Source organism: Epinephelus lanceolatus, chromosome 18 (assembly GCF_041903045.1).
Source record: "Epinephelus lanceolatus isolate andai-2023 chromosome 18, ASM4190304v1, whole genome shotgun sequence".
NCBI lineage: Eukaryota > Metazoa > Chordata > Actinopteri > Perciformes > Serranidae > Epinephelus > Epinephelus lanceolatus.
The window spans coordinates 40,230,311-40,254,662 of record NC_135751.1 but is presented as its reverse complement, the minus strand read 5'-3'; the positions used below and the strand labels follow the sequence as shown (position 1 = coordinate 40,254,662).

The window sequence follows — 24,352 nt, the reverse complement described above, 5'->3', positions numbered from 1 at the left end:
AGCAGCCATCTTCCAGGGAAAAGTTAAGTGTGTTTTCACTTTCTTGGAAGGGCCAGCATCATGTGCGTCAGATTGTAAAGTTGTTACCTGAAACAAACTCACACACACACACACACACACACACACACGCTCACTCATGGGTAACCTGGGTCAGGATCATATTAAATTATGATTTTCATGATTAGAGGGCAAAAATTAGATAAAATTATGAGCAAGAACAAGGTGATGAAAGTGTGAAAGTGATCATGAATGATGGTCAAAGCTTTTCAGATGATGATCAGTAAGTGTGTGCTCGTAAATCAGCCTTTACACTTGCCAAACACTGCTGGAGACATGACAGTTTGTAAGTGTGTAGAAATTATTTAAATTCAAATTTTTATACAACCTGTCACTTTGATTTTAATTTCTCATACATGAATTAGCTGCACTGGATTACCCATCCATTCATTTTCCTCCGCTTATCTGGAGCCAGGTCGCGGGGGCAGCAGGCCAAGCAAAACACCGCAGATGAAAGCAACACTTTCCAGCTCCTCCTAGGTGTTCCCAGATGAAATATATAATCCTTGCAGTGTGTTCTGGGTCTGCCCCGGGGCCTCCTACCTGTAGGACGTGCCTGGAACACCTCTAACAGGAGGCGCCCAGGAGGATCCTGATCAGATGCCTGAACCACCCCATCTGACCCCTTTCGACGTGAAGGAGCAGCGGCTCTACTCCGAGATGTCCGAGCTCCTCACCCTATCTCTAAGGCTGAGCCCAGACACCCTACAGAGGAAACTCATTACGGCTGCGACCTCATTCTTTGGGTCACTACCCAGAGCTCATGACCATAGGTGAGGGTTGGGACGTAGATGGACCAGTAAATTGAAAGCTTTGCCCTCTGCCTAAGCTCCATCTTCACCACGACAGTCCAGCCGATCTACCTCATGTTCCATTTTATCCTCACTCGTGAACAAGACCCCAAAATACTTGAACTCCCTCGCTTGATGCGGTAACTCTCTCCCAACCCAGAGGGAACAATCCACAGGTTTCCATCAGAGAACCATGCATGGCCTCAGATTTGGAGGTGCTGACTCTCCTAACTGGATTAGTTTAACCCTCGAAACCTGGAGCGACATCACTTCAGATGCCTTTTGCAAGTATTTAAACCTTTGAAACCCTGAAATTGGGGAGATTTCTTCAAACAGATGGGGAAAAAGGCAATGGACAACTTGCTAAAAAAATCCACACAAATTGTACCCTTGAAATCCAGAGTTCTCATGAGAGCACAATTTGAATTTGCTCAGCGAGTCACTCTGGCAATCAGTAATGATGCTCATTACCCATGCCGTTGGAGCCGAGCTGCACCAATCACATCGGTGTATCTGATATAGGCGGGCCAGAGGCGAGCTAAACAGATGACGACAGCGCTGCGACAACGAAGTCCAGAATCAGTCAGTAAACATTGCAAGATGGCTACAGATGAACACCAGTTGTTTGAAACGGCTTTGGCCGCTACAATGAACGAGTTAGACTTGGCTTTTTCTCTAAAAGAGGAACAGAAGACGGCGCTCGAATCTTTCCTTTGCAAGAAGGACGTTTTTGCTGTTTTGCCGACCGGATACAGCAAGAGTCTAATCTACCAGTTAGCTCCGCTGGTAGCTAAGCTCTGGATACGTCACCCCGTGTATTGTTCTGATTGGTCGTAGTGTTATCCAATTGCGTGCAGTAATATTTTCAAATGCATGCTTGGTGCCGCCCCTTGAGTTGGGCCATTTTCATTACTCATAGCCAGACCCTAAATCTTTCTAGATTTGGGTCTGGATTTCCAGGCTACACAAATTGCAAAAAAATAATAGATTTAAAAAAAATGTTTAAAAAAATAGGGCAAAAAGCTGGGTAAAAAATATATTTATAATAATAAATATTATTATTACTTTTTAAAAAAAAATACTGTACAAAATTATTATAATTTTTAAAAACTTTTTTTACTTTCTCTCTTTTTTTTCTTTTCTACAGATTTTCTTGTTTTTAAATTTTCTCTTTTTACTAATTTCTTTGAATTTTTTGGGGGGTAATTTCTTCTTTTGTTGCTTGTTGCCTTCTTCCCATGTTTTTAAAAGAAATCAAGCCAGTTTGCTCAGATTTCAAAGGGTTAAGAATAAAATGAAACATATGGAAAACATTCTGACTAAAAAACATTACAACTAAAACTATAAAGGATAAAAATTCACTGAACTGTGACCAAACCTAACGAGGCATTAAGATAACAAGACTAAATGTAAAACAGCTGTCATAATGAAGACTGCAGAGACATGACAGTCATATCAGTGTTCCATCCAACTCTTTGCAAGACACACAAAAAGCTAATTTCCCACACTTTTCCTTTAAAACCAAAAACAAACACACATGCACCCCCTCTTCCTCCTCCTCCTCCTCACACAGATACAGACACACCTCCTCTCACTCCTCCTACACTCAGCTCCTGCAGCACAGTCACCTCCCCCTATAAAACCCACAGAGTTTCGGTCACACTGTCCACAGTCATATACAAACCGGTTCACCATCAGCCTGCCTGTGCGTGTGTGTGTGTGTGTGTGTGTGTGTGTGTGCACGGGGAGAGAACAAGTCGGAACACTTCAGATCTCGTCAGATGGGAGCAGCTCCACATTTGTCTATGCTGGTGTGAAATGTGACGAACAGTCTGCGCTCAAAGTCTTTGTCATATTAATACAGGCGCGTTCATGTAGCTCCAAACAGCAGGATTACAAAGCGTTTTTATTATAAGAAGATGAAGCCATAAATTCAGTGCGTCGCGAGGTGGAAGCTGATTTTTACTTCAACGATTCCTGTCGAGATGGAAAGTGCCAACACTCCCTGAAGACGAGATGGGAAAATGGGAGTTAACTATGGTGAGTCTGATTATTGATGTGATGTAAGAATAAACTGAAGTCAGATAAAGAGTGGGTTTTATGTCCATGGAGCCATTCAGGGCGAGTCAGCACTTACTCTGTGATCTGATAAATGCAAATAATGTCCTGATTAATATGTGAGGAGATTCCTGCTCTTCAGTCTTTATATGTGAATACAGCTTTTTATAATCTCTGTAAATCTGCAGGCTGTTTGTGCTGAAGCTGCAAAAAGTCAAGCCTCAGTTTGTGCCTCTCCTATATTAACATTTAAAAGCTGCAAGCATCATTTTTTATTAAAAAATAATACCTGGCAATGCATGAAACACCCAGAAGTTATTTAAGAAACATTTAATTCTGTTGCGAGGAATCCAATCCATCTGGATGAACATCTCTGTCTCACAGGAACGACAAAAATTCTTAACCTGGTTCTCAAGTTGCATAACATTCCCAAATCTAGGTTTTTTTAAAAATATATTATTATTATTATTATTTCAATTTGTATTATAATATAAAATATTCGAAAGAAACATCAATATAAGTGATATTAATGTGGTAAGGGACTGTTCTTTATTTATTAGAGGAGAGGGGTGGCTCAGGTGTGACTTCTTTTTAAAAAAAATTATTATTATTATTTTAATTCAGGCAAATATTGATGTTTCAATTTGTATTGCACTATGAAATATTGAAGAACAAAAAGAAACATTAATATAAGTAATATTAAAATGTGGTTTGGGGGCTGTTCTTTATTTATCAGAGGAGGGTTCGCTGGGGTGTGACTTCATTTAAAAAAATATTATTATCATTATTTTAACTCAGGCAAATATTCATGGTTCAATCTGTATTGCAATATCAAACACTGAAGAAGAAAAAAATGGCAAAAAAAATATTAAAATATGGTAAGAGACTGTTCTGTATTTAAAATAACAGTTTTTTATTATTTTTTTTAATCTATTTATTTATTTTAATTTTGAGCCTCCCCAAAGCTACTTATGTTTTTCCTGCATGGCAGAAAATGCACAACCGTCCCTCCACCACAAATTAGTGATTAGATTTTTAAAAACTACCTTTTGATGTTTGAATGTCAAAAGTTGAAAGCTGGCATCTCTTTGTCTTTGCATGCTTGTCAGTTTGTGCAAATAGTTTGGTTTTTTTTTGGCAACATTTTAAATGTAGAATAAAGTGATTTTGATGAAATATCACCATTTTTAGCTCAGATTTTTTTTTGACAGAAGCGTTCGTTGCACATTATGTTATGTGTCCAGGGACTGTCGGAAATTTGGAAATACAACAATAATTTTTGTTTTTTACAGTTGCTGGCTGTGATAAATGGTGTAATTTTGATTTATTTATATATATATATATATATATATATATATATGCCGCTTCCCAAGCCAAATAAAAAAAGTCCCTCCCCAGTGTTTAAAAAATAAAAAACTTATTTGACATGCCTCCCCCTTGATGCACCACCCCTTCCCCCTCATAAATAAAGAACAGTCCCTAACAGATGTTAGATGACCTTTCAGTCTCTCTTCACTGTGTGTTTATTTTTCTGCTCTGTAACTCACATTAATGTTCACACACCAGAGGCACAAACTGAACTGGGTCTGCAAAAGGTCAAGACTGTGTTTACCTCCCTGTCTCTCACTCATGACAGCTGAATCCTCCTGCTGCTCCAGGATCTGCTTTTCCCCTCATATTAGCTGCTGTAGAGGCTGCTGCTTCGTACCACCATCACTGAAACTGAGTAGCAGTGAGACACAATGCGCAGCCAGTTTCCCATCTGTGTTGCTAACAAACGAGTTTCTATGAGGGACAATGGGGATTGTGTGATACCGGTTAGCACCAGCAGACACTGCAGCTAAACTTTTGTCTTTGCAGAAAGACATTTAAATGATCATTTACATATGAGCTTGGGAACCCTCCCAGCTGGATGTTAAATAATTGTTGTGAGCGCTGCTGTTTGTGTCATCTCCTCTGCAGTCAGTGATGCTCGCTGTGTGTGCAAACATGTGACCTTGACACAAGACTGTAGCTCAGAATTACATTTTTTTTATTTTTTATTTTTTTTTGTTTTTAAATATGCAAGAATCTGTGTAATTATATAAATAATTTAGATCCGACAGCTCAGGACACAAATGATTTCCTGCTCTGAACAGAGCACAGGAGCAACTATAGAACATGTTTCACTGCAGGGTGTCTGTATAGATTTGTGAGACACATTAACCACACGGATTAGACACGGGTCATGCAAGACATGTTACTGGCGCCTGGTGTTCTAATGCACATTGCACAAGGCATTTAAAGGAGCACTCCACCAGTTTTACTCATGAAGTTTAGACAACAAATATCACAGTTGCAGACAAACTTCCAGTGTTGGAATAAAATCATGACAGTTCCATCTCAGTTGGTGCACCTTACCGTGACCTCAATCGTTTGGTGTAATTTGGTTATAGAACTCAGTGTGAGCTGTCTTAAAGGGATACTTCACATCCTGGACAGGCCGGAGAACAGGTAAACAGCAGAGCGGAGCATGGAGGCCTGTGACAACTTTTGGTGGTTACTTCTTTTTATGCATCTCTTAGTTATTCAGTCTCTCTTTCAAACTTTGTGCAGACTAACTTGGCTCGATGTTTGAGCGCTGCTTGGGCGTAGACAGACGGTATTTTGTGATGGCTTGTCATTGCATCCCACCAGTGAAGGAGCTGAAATTAGCGTGTTAGTGCTGTGTTCCTATCAATGCCAATTGGAGCTGGAGCTGATAAATACCTGTCTGCTGCAGAGGGATTTGACCGGGGTGTGAATGCTGAAAAGCCAGATGTTAGTGGGTGTTAGTGGGTTTTCTGTGCAGTGGAAAGGGGCTTCAGTCGTGCTGTGTCGTCATGACTTTGTGAGTTTTTTTCTCGCATGCCTCCACGGCATAGACTTTAATAACTGGAAGGGAATTTTTACAGATAAAAACCTCCATAGGCCAAAAATTCACAATGGAAAGAGTGGTAATTGAGCTTGTTTGTAGTTCAAGGTGTCAACAGTTTACAGATGTCTCTTTTATACTGGTGGTTAATGGGAAAGGTGCTTTTTGGGCTGCAATACCACGAGTGGCCACTGGGAAGAATTGAGTGTAAGGCTGAGGGGCCTGGTCCATGGAAAACATGGAAACTGTTGATTTATTGATTGATTGGGGGCCACATTTAACAACAGCAAAACTACATCAAAACATCTATTTACAAACTCTCACAGAACTCGTGCAGAATAATCCAAGTCTCATTCAGGTGTCGACTCAGTACTTCAAAAACACATGCATTCTCAAGAAAACCTTAGTATGTAAAACTGAACTGATAGTGGAACTTATCAATGCACTCTTAAAGGTCGTTTAGTGGTCAAACACAGTCTTTTCCCCTGCCTTTAAATGCTGTATCATGCCATAACATCAGTACCTCACAGCTGTTCGGGCTATGATGCAATAGTCTAGCGTGTTTTTGTGAATTCCTCGCACATTTTGAGACCTTATAGAACGTTACTCAATATTAGCCTGTGTTTCGATGATGTGCTATAACGTTATCACGCAGATAGTTGCAACCTCAAGAGCCACAGGTCCTTGAAGGCCCACAGCTTTTTTTTTTTTTTTTTACCATTTTAGATCCTTTTACTTTTACCAGAAACAGCCCTGAAGTTGCCATCGCCAAACCCACCAGACTCCATTCAAATAAACAGTAATTTAAGTGTGTATAGAGGCTGCATACTTTCACATCTCACTGGGTGAATTTAAGGTTTACTTCAACCAAAGCAGAGTTGGTGATTGTTGGAACAGCGGAAAGACAAACAAAGACTTCTTTTGGGAGGTTTATTTTGTTTGTGTCTACGTTGATGAAGTACGTTTGGCAATGCTAAAATTGCTGTTTATTTGAATGGAGTCTGGTGGATTTGGTGATTGTGATTTCGGCGCTGTTTTTGGTGAAATAAAAAGGATCTCACTCTTTAACAAAAAGGTCTGTCTCGAAATGAATCATTTAAATGATCTCGTCAGACACTGTGAGCCAACGTGAGCCTGTCGGTAGCAGAAACAAACACTTTTATGGGACGTAAATTGGCGATGTGAACCTGCCCTGAATGGTTACACTGCAGCGTGACCTTTGCGGCTGCAGCACATTCGCTCAGTACTGGACCAGTTTAAAAAATGTTGTTCCTCTTGGTCATTTCGGTACAAAAAAATAGAAAAAAAACAGGGTGCTGGTCTAAAAATATCTTTTAACTCTGGATTTTAAAGTTTATTTGAAGTGCAAAAAAGCCAGACAGCGACTCAACAGCATGGTAGCAAATGCTTTGTTTCCTCTGTGTGACGTTTTGTGGGCGTTCTCATAAATGCAGACTGTATCTATGCTATTATGTTGCATTATGGGTAATGCATTATGGGTAGTGCGTTATGGGGAATGTAGGTTCCAGCATTTTTGGAGCTTCTTTCATACTAGAAACAAAAAGTCAGGCAGTTGCTTTAAAGGAGGATAAAGAGGGAAGCTATAGGTGTCTTAAGGCGTGAATGCATATCTTGTGTTCTGCAGGTGATGTACGGTATGTTCTCTTTGACATGGGTGGATTATGAGACAATGGGCCCCTGGGCACAGATACGCAAAGGGCCCCACTATCTGTCCTACATAGGAGCCAGACACACAGGCTTTGTGGTGGTTTTGTGTCTATTTGTAGTTGTTTTGTGGCTTTGTGTCTCCTTGCGGTTGTTTTGAGTCTCGGGCCTGGTCGGTACATTTTAATTTGATGTTTGACATTTTGCAAGTAGGAGGCCTGTTGACACTGTAGGTCCAACAATCCATCCCTGCCTCTTGGACTTGATTTTGAGTAAGAAAAGGTGAACAGAAAGATAGAAATGGAAACTGATACCTTCATTATTTGCCCTCATGATACAGTTGGTGTTCTGTCTTCATGGTACTAATTTATACACATATTGTTCAGCGGCTCCTTTAGAACTTTTTAAATTATCCGTTGCAGCTGTTGTGTCGTTATACTTAATATTCTGAGAGCAGGAACAAGGCGCTCAGTATTCACATTTGATTAACCCTGCTCCCCTATGTGTGCTGCCTCAAGTGTTGTTGAGCATTCTGGAGGAGCGACTGCTCGAACACTGATTGATAGCCTCGCTGAGATCAAACAGGGTCTGACCTCTGAATATGTAATGAAAGCAGCAGCACGTCTGAACAACATCATGACACATGGTGCTGCATCAGCAGCCTGCAGGACTCCTTTTTATTGGTCGCTGGAGGATAAATAACGCTGACGGGAACTTGCTGACATTTAGGCAATATTTTGCTTTGGTGTACTATTTGATGTGCTAACCTTTTGATAATCCCGTATTTGTCCATAAACATTCATGTTAACCTGCAAAATTCTGGGAAGGTTCAGGTTGCTGTGTAGCAGGGAAATTGTTAAAAACCAAGAACTGGCTAACAGCAGGTGGAGTGGATGAGTTAATTATTATCATTACACACTTAACTGTTTGTGGGGTCATTGCAGGTTTGAAGTGATGGTTATGAGTATAAGCAAATATTGCTTAGTCATGGTGGCTCACATGGGATCAGTGTGAGTGGCAGTGGGCTGGTGTGTCACCTGTTTGTGTTTGCTGTTTGGCCATGGAGGCTTTCTGCTATTTTTACCCCCCCAGGGCCAAACCTCTGACCCTGATGTTGTGAGCAGTAACAGTATTAGATATATATCTGTGTATATGACCCGCACCTGTGTATTTTTGCAAAGCAAGCAGGGCATTGAAAAACCTTGAACAGTGCAAAACCCTTAGTCATTGTTTCTCCTTCTGCTGTCCCCAGAACCCAGTGCAGGAATGGGGTGAGGAGGTCGAGGATGGTGCAGTTTATGGAGTCACGCTGCGTCGGGAGCCCGTCCCCTTCTCCCCCGACCCCAGTGAGAACAGTCCATGCTGCGCTTTTGTGCAGTACCGAACCTGCAAGGTGCGGCGTCTGAAGGCTGCAACCCTGGACCTTCTTGTGAATCACCTCCTGGACCCCGGCTGCCAGGAGCAGGACTACGGCAGGATCTTCCTCTCCACGTACAGGACCTTCACCGGAACCTCAGAGCTCATAGAGCTGCTCTTCCAGAGGTACAGTCATGTTTTTGTACCCCTGTATGTCTGGTTTTGTCAGGTTTGTTGTAATGGAATAGTGTGACATTTTGGGAAATACACTTTTTGGCTATCTTGCCATGACTTAGATGAGAAGATTGATACCACTTACAGCAAATATGATATGGCTGGCAGCTGGTTAGCTTAGCTTAGCTTAGCTTAGCAAGGAGCCTGAAAATGGGGGGAAATGGCTACCCTGGCTAGGGAGCTAAGAAAGCTAAAACAAACTTGAAACATCTAATTGGTGAGAATTTTTGTAGGTTTTTATTTGCCCCTGTTTCCAGTCTTTATGCTAAGCTAAGTGGCTGCTGGCTGCAGCGTCCTATTTGGCATACAGATATGGAAGTGGCAGCCTGTCAATTTTCTAATTTCACTTTCTACAAGGAAGAGAATAAATGTAATTTTGAACGCTTGAATTATTCCTTAAACGGTCAATGAAAGCCCCTTTTTACACAGGGTCGCCGACAAATCCTTTTACTTACATTACTTTTTTAGATGGCATGCCAGTGACCCTGAAGCAAAAGATGCGGGATGGGTGTGACATTTAACACAACAGCGTTGGCCTCTAGTGTGACATATAACATATGCGTCGATAGTTATTTAGAAACAATAACAATGGCATTAACATGGCAATAACAGTCATTTACCGTCTGTCCTCTGCTCTGAGGGTAAGGAGCTCTGGGACCTCATTGTCTCCCCAGTTTGCAGACATTTTTGGCTGCTGTTCTACATCTTTGAGTTAGCTGCTAACTGCTGCTAGCTGCTCTTTAAATCTCCCGGCAGTGGGTCGCACACATCACATGTCGTCAAAATGTAACCCCCCTTCCCATCCAGCTGGCACACACACCAAACCAACATTAAAGAATAGTGGTGACAAAGGCCGACTGTTGCGTCATCTCACATTGCCTGTGTCTTAGCAAAAAAGTTGCACCTGAAAACACCACAAAGATGACAGCCGGCGGCCAACCAGCATGTACATTCTGGGACTGCATGAGAGAAATAACTCTCCACAGCAGCAGGTAGTAGTAGTCTGTATACGTCATTCGAAAAGGGAAACCGGAAGACCGACAGGAGGGATTCAAGACGCTAGTTAGCCAGTTAGCACATTAGCACAATCTTATATTACAAGGATAAATGATATTTACTGTGCACCAGCGAACTATAACTCGAACACTTAATATAACACATTTGTTTTGCTCTCACACCCTTTTGACTGTAACCATTTGTTTACTTTCCTCATTTCTGTTTCTCTTCCTGTGTGCTGAGTGAAACTGATAATCAGAGCGATTTCATTCAGAATCGGGCCCCGCCATCATGCTGAATTGACCAGAAAAAGCCACCTAGTGCGGGTCACGCCGCACAAAACTAGGGCAACAGATGCTCACTGACAGCCAGACATTGACCAGCAGCCGACCTTCAGCTTTGTGTGTCAGGACCGTTACACAGATGTCAATTTGTGGCTGTTACTACCTCTGCTGCTGGCTTAAAGGCGAGACAATTCTGTCCCTTCATTCTGCGGTTATACCCTTTTGATTTCAATTGTAAAGAACAGCAAGGCGGGAAAACGGTGTGATATTGCCACCTTGAAGAGGCCGTTATAAAGGGTCTTAAATAAGAATTTCCCCTCATTCACACACACTATCCTTCAGTAGTCTTTGTCTGGTTATTTTCCCCCGATCAAAAAATTCAGTCTCCATTTTAAACATGATGCAGAGCCACAGGTAAAGAGTCCTCCCCTTTGTGCTCGACTCTAGGAAAACATCTCGGGTTGTTGCACATGCAGAGTCACCAAGTTGCGTCAGGATCTTTTTATACATTGTTTTCCTGACAAAGCAACCGTCTCTCATCTGCTTTGATGTCGTAATAAGTACCCAGCAGGTGCTCATTATCTTGAGGCTTTCGACAACAACCATTATGCACAGAGTGGTTCTAGACTGTGGTTAGCATGTTTCGAGGTCAGGTTTAGGATAGTTGCAGGGTAGGAACAAATAATAATTAAAATAAAATGCAGAAAACAGCCTGAAGAGTGAGGTCAAGTCTGTTTTTACCCCCAACAGAGACAATGCTGCGTCAGATCTGGACAACAGTGAATGCTACAGGAGGTAGGTGGATGACTTTCGCACCTTTAATTTTTAATATGTAACTCATGGCTTAAAGTGTGGTTTAAATAGTTGAAGTATAACGATCCTTCCGCTGCCTCCTCAGCCCTCTGCTGGCCTTTGTCCAGACATGGTTGGATGATTACAGCGAGGACTTCAGGGATCCTCCCCTGCACCCGGCACTCAGGCAGCTGTTGGATCACCTGAGGATCAGCTCCGCAGTTCACGACAACATGCGCAGCCAGCCGAACTTTAGCTCGCTGGCTTCACAAGCTGAGGCACTGCTCATGAGGTTACAGAAAGAAGGTGATCCTCAACGACATAACATGACCAGAAATAAAAAGGCCTTTGCCCATGTGCTGCACCATCACACCAAAGTAAAAGGTCAAGCTCACTATTTCTGATTCCTTCTCTGTGTCTTATTCAGGAGCTGAGACAATTGTCAGTCCTGCCAGGGCAGATCTGGAGCATGACGAGGAGGCTTCTGGTGACGAGGATTCAGGATGTGAAAACTCTCTGGATGTAGGCAGCATCATGGATTTCTCCGTCTCAGCCATTGCAGAACAGCTCACCCGAATGGACTCTGTATGTGAGAGGATGTTTTTTACACGTCTCTGCTTCACGTTGGTAATTAAAGGCTGATGATTGGTTTTTGTGTCGTCTTTAGGCTCTGTTTGTCAAAGTGGTGCCGTACCAGTGCCTGGGCTGTATGTGGTCGCAAAGAGACAAGAAGGAAAACATGTCTCCCACCATCCGGGCCACCATCGCGCAATTCAACGCCATCACCAACCAGGTCATCATGTCCCTGCTCTGCCAGCCGACAGACGCCACCTCTAGTCCCACTTCCTCCCGCCGGCCTCTCACTACGCCAGCTCAGAGGGCTCGCATCATAGAGAAGTGGATCAGAGTAGCTCAGGTCAGTCAGGAAGTCAAGTTCTGACTCTTGGTTTCAGATGGTTTTTAACCCTCGGCTCTGACTTATAAAGACAATGTCAGGTGGGAGGCCGTCAGTTTGGGAAAGCAGAGTGGAGCCTGACAAAGAAGCTAAGCAATGTACTGCTTTGCAGAGGTCAGCAACAACACTCATTTCAGCCACCTAAAAAAGTCCTGCCTAAAAAAATCAATATCAGTTTGGGTGTTTGCTATATTAAGAGTATTTTAATTGCTTAACCTTTCCGTCAGAATGCCATTACCAACAGGGAAGCCAGTAACGACTTCAGTTCTCCAACTGTGCTCTCGTCAAAGCCACCAGACTCCATTGAGAAAAACACCAATTTTAGCCCTCTGATCACAGCAGCCGCTCGTCTACAGCTGCTTCAATCAGCTAGTTTGGTTGTGTTATTGTGTCACTGTGGTGAATCTGAACTGACTGTTTTAAACACCAGAGTCACACAATAACACAGATTTAACTAACTGATCAAGGCTGTGGTCGACCAGCAGCTCCCGTGTTCAGTGATGTTAAATCGCCGTTTTTCTCAATGGAGTCTGGCTTTGAAGAGAGCGATGCAACAGCTTCATTTTCCCATTGAATATAACTGCCTGACATAAAGGCAAAGCACTGGAAATACTCTTAATATAGCATACACTTTCACTGATATTGATATTTTTAGGTGGAACTTTTTTAAGGTGGCTAAAATGTGTTTTGCTGCTGATCCCATCCACAGCAGTACATTGCTTAGCTTCCATGTTGGACTCCTGCCTGCTTCTCCAAACTGGAGGCGTGCCGATTGACATCAACTGTTTGTAATATACTGTTTATGCATACGTATCTGAACTATCCCTTTACTGTATGCTGGTATTACGTGAATCCACTGAATGCAAGTTGTTTCTTCTGCAGGATTGTCGTCGGTTAAAGAACTTCTCGTCTCTGAAGGCGATCCTGTCGGCCCTTCAGTCCAACGCAGTCTACAGGCTGAGAAAGACCTGGGCTGCTGTCAGCAGGTAGGGCAGGGTTATAGGCACAAAGTCTGTCTGTCTCTGCGGCTACATTTATAATGTGCTCTACATAATCGTCCTTTAATGAGGTCGTTGAACCCTCATCAGGTGCAATTCAGTGTCTCTGACAGAGCAAGTCAGCAAATGTCTCACCTTTTAGTGACACATATTCTGCAGTGTGTCATGTCATGTAAGCTGTTATAGTGTCAAGGACAACTGGAGCATAACTTCATGTCCTTCTCTTTGTGGTGTAAACATCTGGACCGAGGACTGATTATGGACTGAATAGCTGCATATTTACTACATCCTGTCTCTGCTCTGTTGCAGGGACAGCATGGCCACGTTTGATAACCTCTGGGAAACCTTCCCCGATGAGAACTGTGTCCTGACCAACAGAGAGCTGCTGGTGGAGGTGAGAGGGAAACTGTATCAGTGTTCACAGTGGTGACCTGTAGATGCACTGAAACCTACAGTCTTCCATAAGTGGGTCAATAAGACATACACTGACCGACAACACCTTAAATATTTAGTTACGATGTTCATCATGAAATTATACATATATGCTCTGAACATTTTAGAGTCTGCTTCTCTCAAACCCAGTTCAGACCAAAGATTCGTAATGAGACGAAACTGACCGCAGACGGCGTGTTCGTTTAGTTAGTTTAGTTCAGTGTTAGTTTATACGTGCTGAAAACTCAACACAAAGCTAGACTAGTCCCTTGGGAACATATGAATGACCCTATGATGGCAGATACGCTTTCATATCATTGTAGAGTCTCTTAAGTTACGCTAAATTGTATAGTGCCTTTCTAGTCTTCCAACCCCTCAAGGCGCTTTTACACTACATGTCACATACACACACATTCACACTGCTACTCAGTAACACATGGGAGCAGTTTGGGGTTCAGTATCTTGCCCAAGGATACTTTGACATGCAGAGTGGAGGAGCTGGGGATCAAACCACTGATCTGATTAGTGGACGACCCACTCTACCTCTGAATTGTCATAGCAGCTTTGGTTATGTCTCCTCACACATCAGCTTATGTTAGAAACACCTAATGCTTTGGGGTGTAACAGCTCTGAAGCCGAGACCAAAATCGTGACACAAACATCCAGTCTCATGTCGTCGTTCTTTCTAGTGTAAAGGTCACAACAACAGCAGCTTTAGCAAGTGAACTGATGTAATGTGATGGTCTCTTTGCGGCTGAGACACAGCCGCCCCGGCCGAAAAAATATGAAAGTAGCAGAGGACTTTTATTTTGATTAGATTCAAGACAGTTGCACCATAAATTGATGCAGGAAATTATGTTTTTGACACTCAAAGCCACGATTTTCACCCTGATTTTGCGTCGCAGAGACTATCGTAATCTTTTGAGTGTTCATACCTGGTGACGTGTGTTTCTGTCATCGGGAGTCTCGCCAACTGCGTTAGGACCTGTGTGTGCACACCACAAGATTTCTCCACTGAGCCCTCGCCGACAGAGCCCCAGATAACGCGGTGATGTCACCAAACTTGGAGACGACACATGGTAAAGGCATGGATATTCGTCCCAGTGTTGAATCAGATCTGCCTCCAGGGCCTGGGTCCAAACACAACGCGCTCCCCGTGATCCTGTGGACGCTGCCATTGTTGTTTCTTGCTGGCTTGTCAGTGTTGCCAGATCTTGGGAGAGAAACAAGCAACCAGGGCTATGGAAACAAGCCCAAAAGAAGCGACGGATATATAGAGAGGAAGGCGACATTTAGAGAGCAAGCCCAAATAAGCAACTCCACTTTAGAAACAAGCCCAAAGTCACGGCTACTGAGCAGACCTGGCAACCCTGCGGCTTGTCCTCCTCGCATTTCTTCCGTCCTCCTGCGTGCTGACGTGGGACGTATCCCGGCTCTCATTGGCTGATGCTCTTTGTCAGTCGTGTCGACTTGCTCGTAGGCTTGTTCACACCTGAGGACTCGTCGTGGCAGACTATCTGCCGACTCACCTCCGACCCAAGGTGGCTCTCAAGATCCTCTGCGACATCAAAATCGTGGTGAAAATCGTGTAATGTGAACTAGGCTTTAGTTATTACGGCCACAGTTCATCCACTCCTATAGAAATGTTTGTTAGCAATAGCCAGTGACAGCTGAAAAGTAAATTAATTAGATTATAATAGCAGATACTTTTTCGCATAACTGTAATCACTGTGTCAGTCTGTCTTTTCAGTGATATCACTTTTTCTGGGGTGAAGAGTACAGACGATACGAAACTGTACTGTAGCTTCTAAAATAAAGTAGGTGAGCGATGATGCCAGTGATAGATAAGATGTGTTGCACATACTGTATATACCTGACAGCAGTAACTGATAAGAGAAACATTCCTATAGATTTCCATAGGGAATGCAAACAGTTCGTTTTGACCTTCCAGTGCAAATAAGAGTTAATGTTTACCAATGCAGACAGCTCCGTGCAGCTGTTACATACTTTCAGTCCCAGCAGTCAGTTTCAAGTGCAGAAAAAAAGTGATCTGAACTGAATCACTGCAGTTTTCAGCAGAAGACGCAACACTGAAGTTTTTAAGAAAGAGAATTTTGTGAGCGTGAACACAACAGGAACTGTACAAAGGACATAGTGCAAAGAATCTCTGGAAATGATTACCCTCCTGAGCTCATAGATTTCACTTTTTAATCATTAAAAAGATTCATTTTCCAGTTACAGAAATGTCCAGCCGAGCGTTAATGGAAAACCAGAGGCCTCGAGCACATTGTGTTCCTGTCTTTCTTTTATGAAGTCTCCTTCAGGCAACTGTGTCAGAGGCTGCTTGTGTCTAGTTACAGTGAGAGGACTCTTAAGTCAACCGATCGTAGCTGGACCTGTATTCTCTGCACACAACAACAAAGCAACTTTTCCTAATATTTGCTGCAGCACAATAACGAAACTCCTTGCTGGGAATAATTTCATGTCTCACTATTGTTCTCCTTTATTTCCAGTTTTCACTGTGGCTGCGTTTGGGCGTTGTCTTTTAATAAAGAGGCTTTTATCTGTGTAAACACACTCATACATTAAAGCCTAATGGCTCTTTGTGACAGATATTGCACACAAAGACTTGAGAGAGAACGCTTTGAAGCGGCCTCCCTCCCTTTCACAAGATAATTATTAAACAGGATATCCAAGTTAATGTATAATAAAGCCTTAATCTTGTATTGAAGAACTTAGTTTGCTCACGTTCTTAACTTATTATTATTATTATTAAAAGCCTGTCTTGTACGTGCTTGTGTGCATGTATGTAATTGTTTATTCACATTAACACACATGCAAAAAATAAAAAAGCTTGATTTATTTTGATTTTAATCCCTTCAAATATAACCTTCAACTGATTATAGCTCTGTCTGACCTACTTTGACAGGACGGAGGACAAGCTGCGACTGTGGATAACATTTCTCCAAAGATATCCAAGCGGTGTCCGATCTCCAGACAGATGGTAAGTCATACCTCAGGATGAGAAGAGTGAGGTGTTTTGAAGCCCAGTGCCGTGTGTCAGAGGCAGCCGTGTTGTTTCGCAGCAGCAATGTTGCAACATGTGATAATTTTTCATGTGATGAAGTCTCAGACTCATTTTACCTGAGGCAGGGTTTACTTTCAGCGTTCAGAAAGACACATGCACAAACATTTCCATATTATACAACACTGGAAGCCGCAAGAGAGCTGATTTCGCTGTGTGTGGGTGGAGTATCTCTGGCATGGCAGATACCCAAAACTATCTTTAGCTGTGCTCGGTGCTGAGCAAGTTTCAAATGGCCCTGGATCACCAGGATTATAGGACAGTAATAATAGACTACACTGGGGTCCTTTATGAGTCATATGCACATTCTCCTGGGCTGTAACATGAACCCACAGTGCTGCTAACTGGGACTTGCCTTGCGTGAATGTCGTTCGATCTCAGCCGAGATAATGAGTGGATTCAAAAGACACAAATAAGCAGATACAGTGACACATGAAACTACTGCTGTGGCACTAATGGGCCCTGTGCTTACATGTCTCTCTGCAGAGCACCTCCAGTGGAGTGGTTCCCTACCTTGGCACCTACCTGACCGTCCTCACCATGCTGGACACTGCTCTGCCAGACACTGTGGAGGTACATGATGTAGCCTGAGTGACAGATTCTGTCCTTAAAGGGATAGTTTGGTTCTTTTGAAGTGGGGTACTGATCCATAGTGTATGTAAGGGTGCTTTTTAGAGGTAGGAATCACTAGAGGACCCATCTATCCATTCACCCATTTTCATCTGCTTATCCGGGGCCGGGTCGCAGGGGCAGCAGGCCACGCAAAGCACCCCAGATATATAATCCCTCCAGTGTGTTCTGGGTCTGCCCCGGGGCCTCCTACCAGTGGGACGTGCCTGGAACACCTCTAACAGGAGGAGCCCAGGAGGATCCTGATCAGATGCTGAACCACCTCAACTGACATGAAGGAGCAGCAGCTCTACTCCGAGCTCCCTCCGAATGTCCGAGCTCCTCACCCTATCTCTAAGGCTGAGCCCAGACACCCTACAGAGGAAACTCATTTCGGTCTCTTGTATCCGCGATCTCATTCTTTCAGTCACTACCCAGAGCTCATGACCATAGGTGAGGGTTGGGACGTAGATGGACGACTAAATCGAAAGCTTTGCCTTTTGGCTCAGCTCCCTCTTCACCACGACGGTCCGGTGCATCGCCTGCATCACTACAGACGCCTCACCAAACTGCTGATTCATCTCATGCTCCATTCTACCCTCACTCATGAACAAGACCTCGAGATATTTGTACTCCCTCGTTTGAGGCAGTAACTTTCTCCCAACCCGGCTAGATATTATTGCAGCACAATCTCTGGTGCCTCCCTGTGATAGTGTGGTGACTTGTCCAGGGTGAAACCTCGCCTTTTGACTAATGACAGCTGCAATAGGCTGCAGCCAACCTGCAACCCTTAAAGGGATAGTGCACCCAAAAATGAAAATTCAGCCATTATCTACTCACCTATATGCCGAGGGAGGCTCAGGTGAAGTTTTAGAGTCCTCACATCACTTGCAGAGATCCAAGGGGAGAGGAGGTAGCAACACAACTCCACCTAATGGAGGCTGACGGCGCCCCAGATTCAAACGTCCAAAAACACATAATTGAAACCACAAAATATCTCCATACTGCTCGTCCGTAGTGATCCAAGTGTCCTGAAGCCCCGCACTGAGAGCTACAGGCTACAATGAGGCTAAAAACAGAGTTCAGATGAGGTTTTTCCAAACAACTTTTTATGTCGGGGCTTCAGGACACTTGGATCACTACGGACGAGCAGTATGGAGATATTTTGTGGTTTCAATTATGTGTTTTTGGACGTTCGAATCTGGGGCGCCGTCAGCCTCCATTAGGTGGAGTTGTGTTGCTACCTCCTCTCCCCTTGGATCTCTGCAAGTGATGTGAGGACTCTAAAACTTCACCTGAGCCTCCCTCGGCATATGGGTGAGTAGATAATGGCTGAATTTGCATTTTTGGGTGCACTATCCCTTTAACAGGATAGGCAGTTATGGAAAATGAAAGAATGAATGGATGTTGTATTATCGTTATAAAATCAATATATTGCCCGGTCCAAGAATAAACACTTAAAAATGTTCTTATTTCTGTTTACAGCTACATTACAATGTGTTATAGACCAGTGGTTCCCAACTGGTCCAGGTTTCTCCATTATTAGTTCAAGTCCACACAGTTTGAAATATTCAGTGTCATACTTGTGTTTGGCCATGTTGTCGAGCTAGTTTTCTGTCTCTGTCAGAAGCTGCCCATCAGTGACTCATTCCACAGCAGGCAATAGCACTACAAGATAAAAGCTCTTTGCTGGAATGTCACTGTACTTAAAAATTACGTGTGTTTTTTACAAACTTGACACGTTTGCGAGTCACTTGCGGTCCATTCAGAGTGGACCAGCGACCCACTTTTGGACCTCGACACACCAGTTGGGAACCACTGTTATAAACCATTTAAGAATCAGTGATATACTGCTTGAGAATGAAGTGTTACTGCAGTGTTTCTGTTCATTTTTAGATCCATTTACTAGTTAATATGTGCAATAAATAAGTCCTGTAATCTAACAATGTGCTCCTCTGACAGGGTGGGCTCATAAACTTTGAGAAGAGGAGGAGGGTAAGTGCTTCCTCTTTTATCATTTCCATTTTATTTATTTGTTTTTTCATAGTAGTTGAAAACCAAGCGTCCACATAACATTCTGTCGGCACGACATGATGAGGTGTGAGGCTGTGTGCAGTATACTTGCATTATCAGAGTAAACAGGACATTTTTGGCCTCATTTTTAAACATTTACATGTCATTTTACTGCAGCTTGGTTACTGTTTGAAATATTGTGTTGAACCTTGTTACTCCACGTTATGTAACCACACAGATGTGTGGACATCTTTGTTAATCCTGTGACTTCTCTTTCTCCCTGCAGGAGTTTGAGGTTTTGTCACAGATCCGTGTGCTGCAGGCGTCCTGCTCCCAGTACAACCTGCCTCATCATCCCAGAATCTCCGCCTGGCTGCAGGGACACAAGCTGCTCACCGACCAGGAGAGGTGAGTGTGTTATTCACCCCTTCATGTACCGTTTGTGTGGCTGGATCACAAGCAGAGGAAAGCCCAGTAAAAGTTTAGTTACATAATCTGAAGTGTGTGTTGTAAAAATTTCTCCATGTGGTCAAATAAAGGAGCGTAGCTCTCATAATTTTCCACTGAAAGATTCCTCGTTAGCTGCAGTGTGAATTAATCGATGTCCCGTCACACTGAGCAGCGGCGTCTGCTCAGGTCTTGTTATCAGCTGAGACATAGATATAACCCTGTCACTGTCACTGCCTCGTCATAAAGACGCCACTAGTTTGACATTTATGATGTAGTAATTAGTTACAAACAAGTTAAAACGTCCTAACTGGGCTGGTGATGCAGCTCATGGTATGCACAGTTTATTAACTCTGTACATGTATGAAAAGGCTGAACAGAAAACACAAATTCTGGAGTTGTTGTGGAGTGAAGAAGAGTCACAGTCTCCTCCCACTGAAATAATGCAGCCAACCAACGGAGGCTGGAAGCAATGTTAGGCGACAAAATCCAAAATCCATGTCTACATGACTAAATGTACTGAGTTGCTGCCACGTGATTGGCTAAAAAGCTAGTTGCATTAACAAGCAGTTGAACCGGTGTACCTAATAAAGTGGCCAGTCAAAGCAAGACAAGTTTTCCTCAGCACATGGAAAGGTATCGTAGAGGATCGCAGTTCTCATTTCTGTTTTTGTTCCAGCTACGATCTGTCGAGACAGCTGGAGCCTCCGGTGGACTTGTGTTCGCTGACTCCGTGGAGCCACCGCACGCTCACAAAGAAACTCTCCTCGTGAGTATGGTGCTTTGACTAGATTTGACTACTCAAACACACACAGAAGACATTTGACTATACACACACACACACACTCACACATATCTGCACACAACAATACTCGCTGACCTCAGTATTTTTCTGCCACAACATGAGTTGATAGAAGAAATTCTATAATATATGATAATTATAAATAATTATAAAACCTTATTATTATTATTATTATTATTATTATTATTATTATTATTATTATTATTAAATGAGTTTGATGTGTCTTCAGTCTCCTGACAGTGGCTGAGGGATCTAAAAAAGTTCCCGCTGACCAGATCAGCGTCTCCTCCTCTGGATCCAGTGGATCTGAGCTGGAGGATCTGTCCTCCCCGAACTCAGCCTGCTCCATGAGACTGCAGGTAAACGTGTGTGTGTGTGTGTCCCTCATTGTTTTCTGTCTCTACCTTGTCCTCAGTGGTGTCTCTGTTTATCATGCTCTGCCTTCGTCTACTTGGCCTCTGTGTTCAGCACAACAGACACTATTTACACTTCACAAACAATTTTCTGAAGCAGTCAAACAAACCCTGAAGCGTTTATAATAAGAGCTGAAATACACTCGATGCTTTTGAAAGTTGCATAATCGCCCTGCACAAAGGACTTTCTTCAAAGGGCCATCGAAACTAGCGTGAGCTCTCAGCAAATGGAGCTTGAATTGAGCAGGTCCTCAGCTGATCTGGAGTAGGCTTTGTCTGACGCTGTACAGTTCTCTGCAGAGCAGTCAGTCATAAAGCACTACAGACGCTCTGAGCATATTTCAAAAGGCACTCATCGATATATTCTCCCTCTTGTTTTTGTCTCCCCTCCACCGCAGTCTTTTCACAGCTCTTGCAACAACGTGTCCGAGGCCTTCTCTTCCTGCTCGTCCTCCTCGTCCTCATCCTCCCCCTGCTCCACCGTGTCTTCCTCTCCAGACTCGCCCACTCCTTCCAGCTCCTCCGACTGCCGGACGGATCTCTGCTCCTCAGCTGCATCCTGTGGCGGCGCTCCGAAGCCCACTCTGGCCTCCATACACAAGCGCTCCGTGTCCATGACCTCGCTGCCGCAGTACAACCGTCAGGTGGCTGACTCCTGTATAGTGAGGGTGAGCGTGGACCTGGGACACAACAACGGCAACATGTACAAAAGCATCCTGGTGAGTTCATCCTCAAGTGTTGTGATGTTTTTCATATCCAACGTACCAATCAGTCAGTCACGCTTTAATGTAGAGCACCTTTTATACATTCTTTAACCTTCTTCAGTGTGTTTTTTCTGTTTTATCCATAGAGATGCACAGTACTCTTTAAATTTAATATCATTATTATTATGTTTCTATTTAAAAACAAAAAACAAAACAGTGATTCTCATTGTTGACTTGACACTGTTATGTCATGCCATGTGCTATAACCTTTAATAAAAAATATTAATTAAAAAAACAAAAAACAATGTAATAATTTCAGCACACAAGACAATAAAAATGATAAAAATGTAATCAAATGAAAGCTATAAAAACAGTAATGGTATTAAGAATAAATAAATAAAAATAAATAAAAAAAAATAGTAAAAATAAAAACCAAATTAAAGACATAGATGAAAAAAATTTAATAAAGACAAAACCAGAATAAAAATAATCATGAGAAAAAAATACAGTGACATAGATTTAAAAGCTATGATATGATATAATCATAATAACAATAATAATAATAATAATAATAATAATAATAATAATAATAATAATAATAATACTTATTATTTTCTATTTAAAAGAAACAGTGATTCTCAATGATTAATTGACACTGTTTTGTCATGCTATGTGCTATAACCTTTAATAAAAAATATTAATTAAAAACCAATTTAATGAATTTAATAATTTCAGCACACAAGACAGTAAAAATGATGAAAATGTACTTAAATAGGTTTAAAAGCTATAAACACAGTAATGTATAAAAAAAATAGAAATAAAAAAATGTAAATATAAAAACTAGATTAAAGAACTAGATTAAAAAAAATTAACAACAGAAAAACAGAAAAATAATTCTGAAAAAAAAATACAGTGAAATAGGCTTAAAAGCTATAATATTTAGTAGTAGTAGTAGTAATAATAATAATAATAATAATAATAATAATAATAATAATAATACAATAAAACAAGTGAACAAAATAATGTTAATAATGTCTATAAACCGTTATTAATTAACAGTTCAGCAGCTCAACAGCTTCCCCACTGGAACAAGTTTTCTGGCTTAAAGTTAAAGCTGTGAAAATACTCTCAGTATAGCGTATATATACTTGATATTAATTTTTTATGTGACTAAAATAGGTTTTGTTGCTGAATCCAATCCACAGTTCATTGCTTAGCTTCTCCAGTACTCCATACAACCCCACTTCAAAAAATCTGAACTATTCCTTTAAAATAAGGCACTTATAGGTACTTCTTCCACCACTCAACACTCTGAACACAAATTGACTTTCTCACGTCTTCGTTAAGGTTTATTTAACAGCACTTTTGCTTCTTCATCTTCCATAGTTGACCAGCCAGGACAAAACTGCCCAGGTGATCCAAAGGGCGCTGGAGAAGCATCACCTCGAGCACATGAACTGGCAGGACTTCTCTCTGACACAGGTCATCTCCCAGGACAGAGGTCAGGACAGAGACACTTCACTGTCAACAGAGTTGTTTGAAACCGTGCTGAAGAGGCATTCTCGCTGACCATTTGTCTTGTTCTTCCTGTTTTCAGAGTTGCACATACCGGACAAAGCCAACGTCTTCTACGCTATGTCCACAACGGCAAACTTTGACTTTGTTTTGCGGCACTTTGCCAAAGGCCAGAAGAAGCCGCTGAAGGCCACGATGAGTCTGGGACGATACACAAAGTAGAGCCAAGTCTTGCACCTGGAAGATGAACTAGACTCCTTAATAGTTGTTTTATAAGACAAGTATGTTCTCCACGATGGTCCATCATTTTTCGGGATACCAAAGAGGTTTTTATGGAACTGTAGGACCCCAGAAAGACTAAGGGCACTTTCATGTGTTTCAAATGGGGATCCTTGAATAAACAAGATGATGCAAAAGCACTTTATGAAGAAGAAAGCTCACCTCAAAGAAACATCTGGATCAGACAGGCTTTCATTTCCTGCTGGAATAAACTTGGGACAAATCCTAAAGACAGGAAAAAAGGAACTCATTCCTCAACTTTCTCTCTGAGATGTGTTCGTCACATGGTTTTATCCAACCCAGTCTCCGGAAAAAAATGTCAGCATTGTGCGTTTCTGCAAACCACGGAAATGTTACATTTTTACGTTTCATATATGTCAGCGTTTCGAAAATGACGTCTTATGTTAGCTGACTTTGTCATCGAGAGGTGGAGGGGAGGGTGAAGATGCCTGCCTGGCTGCCAGTCGCTGCAGACGACTCTTGAGACGAACAAACTACAAAACCAGTTGTTTATAGTGAGTCATTACTGCATTTTCAGAGGCTTTTTAGCACCAAACATGGGTGTTTTTTTAATGTTTTGTCACTGCGTTTCCTGACGGGATAGTGCCACAAAAAGCGGTTAGTTTTTACCAAGACATTACTGCCAGGATAGTGCCATGAGAAGTGGCTGTTTTTTACGAAGATGTCACTGCATACCCTGCCAGGATAGTGCCAAGAACAGCACTTGTTTTTTACCAAGACATCGCTGCATTATCTGCCAGGATAGTGCCACTAAAAGCAGTTGTTTTTCACTAAGACATCGCAGCGTTTCCTGATGGATAGTGCCATGAAAAGCGAGTCTTTTTTTACCAAGATGTCACTATGTTTCCTGCCAGGATAATGCCATGAAAAGTGGTTGATTTTTACCAAGACATCGTTGCATTTCCTGCCGGGATTGCTGCTTAAAAAGCGGCTGTTTTATATCAAGATATAGC

General features: G+C 42.3%; 1 protein-coding gene across 1 annotated transcript; it reads left to right on the top strand.

Moving 5' to 3' along the window:
- The first annotated feature begins 2,718 nt into the window (after positions 1–2,718).
- rgl3b (ral guanine nucleotide dissociation stimulator-like 3b) lies at positions 2,719–23,454 on the top strand. The gene is made up of 17 exons (XM_033645301.2): positions 2,719–2,888; positions 8,717–9,006; positions 11,085–11,129; positions 11,233–11,432; positions 11,554–11,711; positions 11,794–12,042; positions 12,964–13,067; positions 13,389–13,473; positions 16,441–16,515; positions 17,083–17,169; positions 19,168–19,200; positions 19,505–19,626; positions 20,345–20,434; positions 20,697–20,826; positions 21,279–21,599; positions 22,971–23,085; positions 23,182–23,454. Exons 1-17 carry the CDS (start codon positions 2,865–2,867, stop codon positions 23,319–23,321), a joined length of 2,268 nt encoding a protein of 755 aa, XP_033501192.2. The 5' UTR covers positions 2,719–2,864; the 3' UTR covers positions 23,322–23,454.
- Positions 23,455–24,352: the final 898 nt, after the last annotated feature.

What these genes read in the sequence shown, in the direction of transcription:
- rgl3b (XM_033645301.2), top strand. Translation starts at nt 2,865, where the DNA reads ATGGGAAAATGGGAGTTAACTATG. An exon ending in AGCTCACCCGAATGGACTCT is followed by an intron (nt 11,712 to 11,793) that starts GTATGTGAGAGG and finishes TGTCGTCTTTAG; the next exon opens with GCTCTGTTTGTCAAAGTGGT. An exon ending in AGTGGATCAGAGTAGCTCAG is followed by an intron (nt 12,043 to 12,963) that starts GTCAGTCAGGAA and finishes TTTCTTCTGCAG; the next exon opens with GATTGTCGTCGGTTAAAGAA.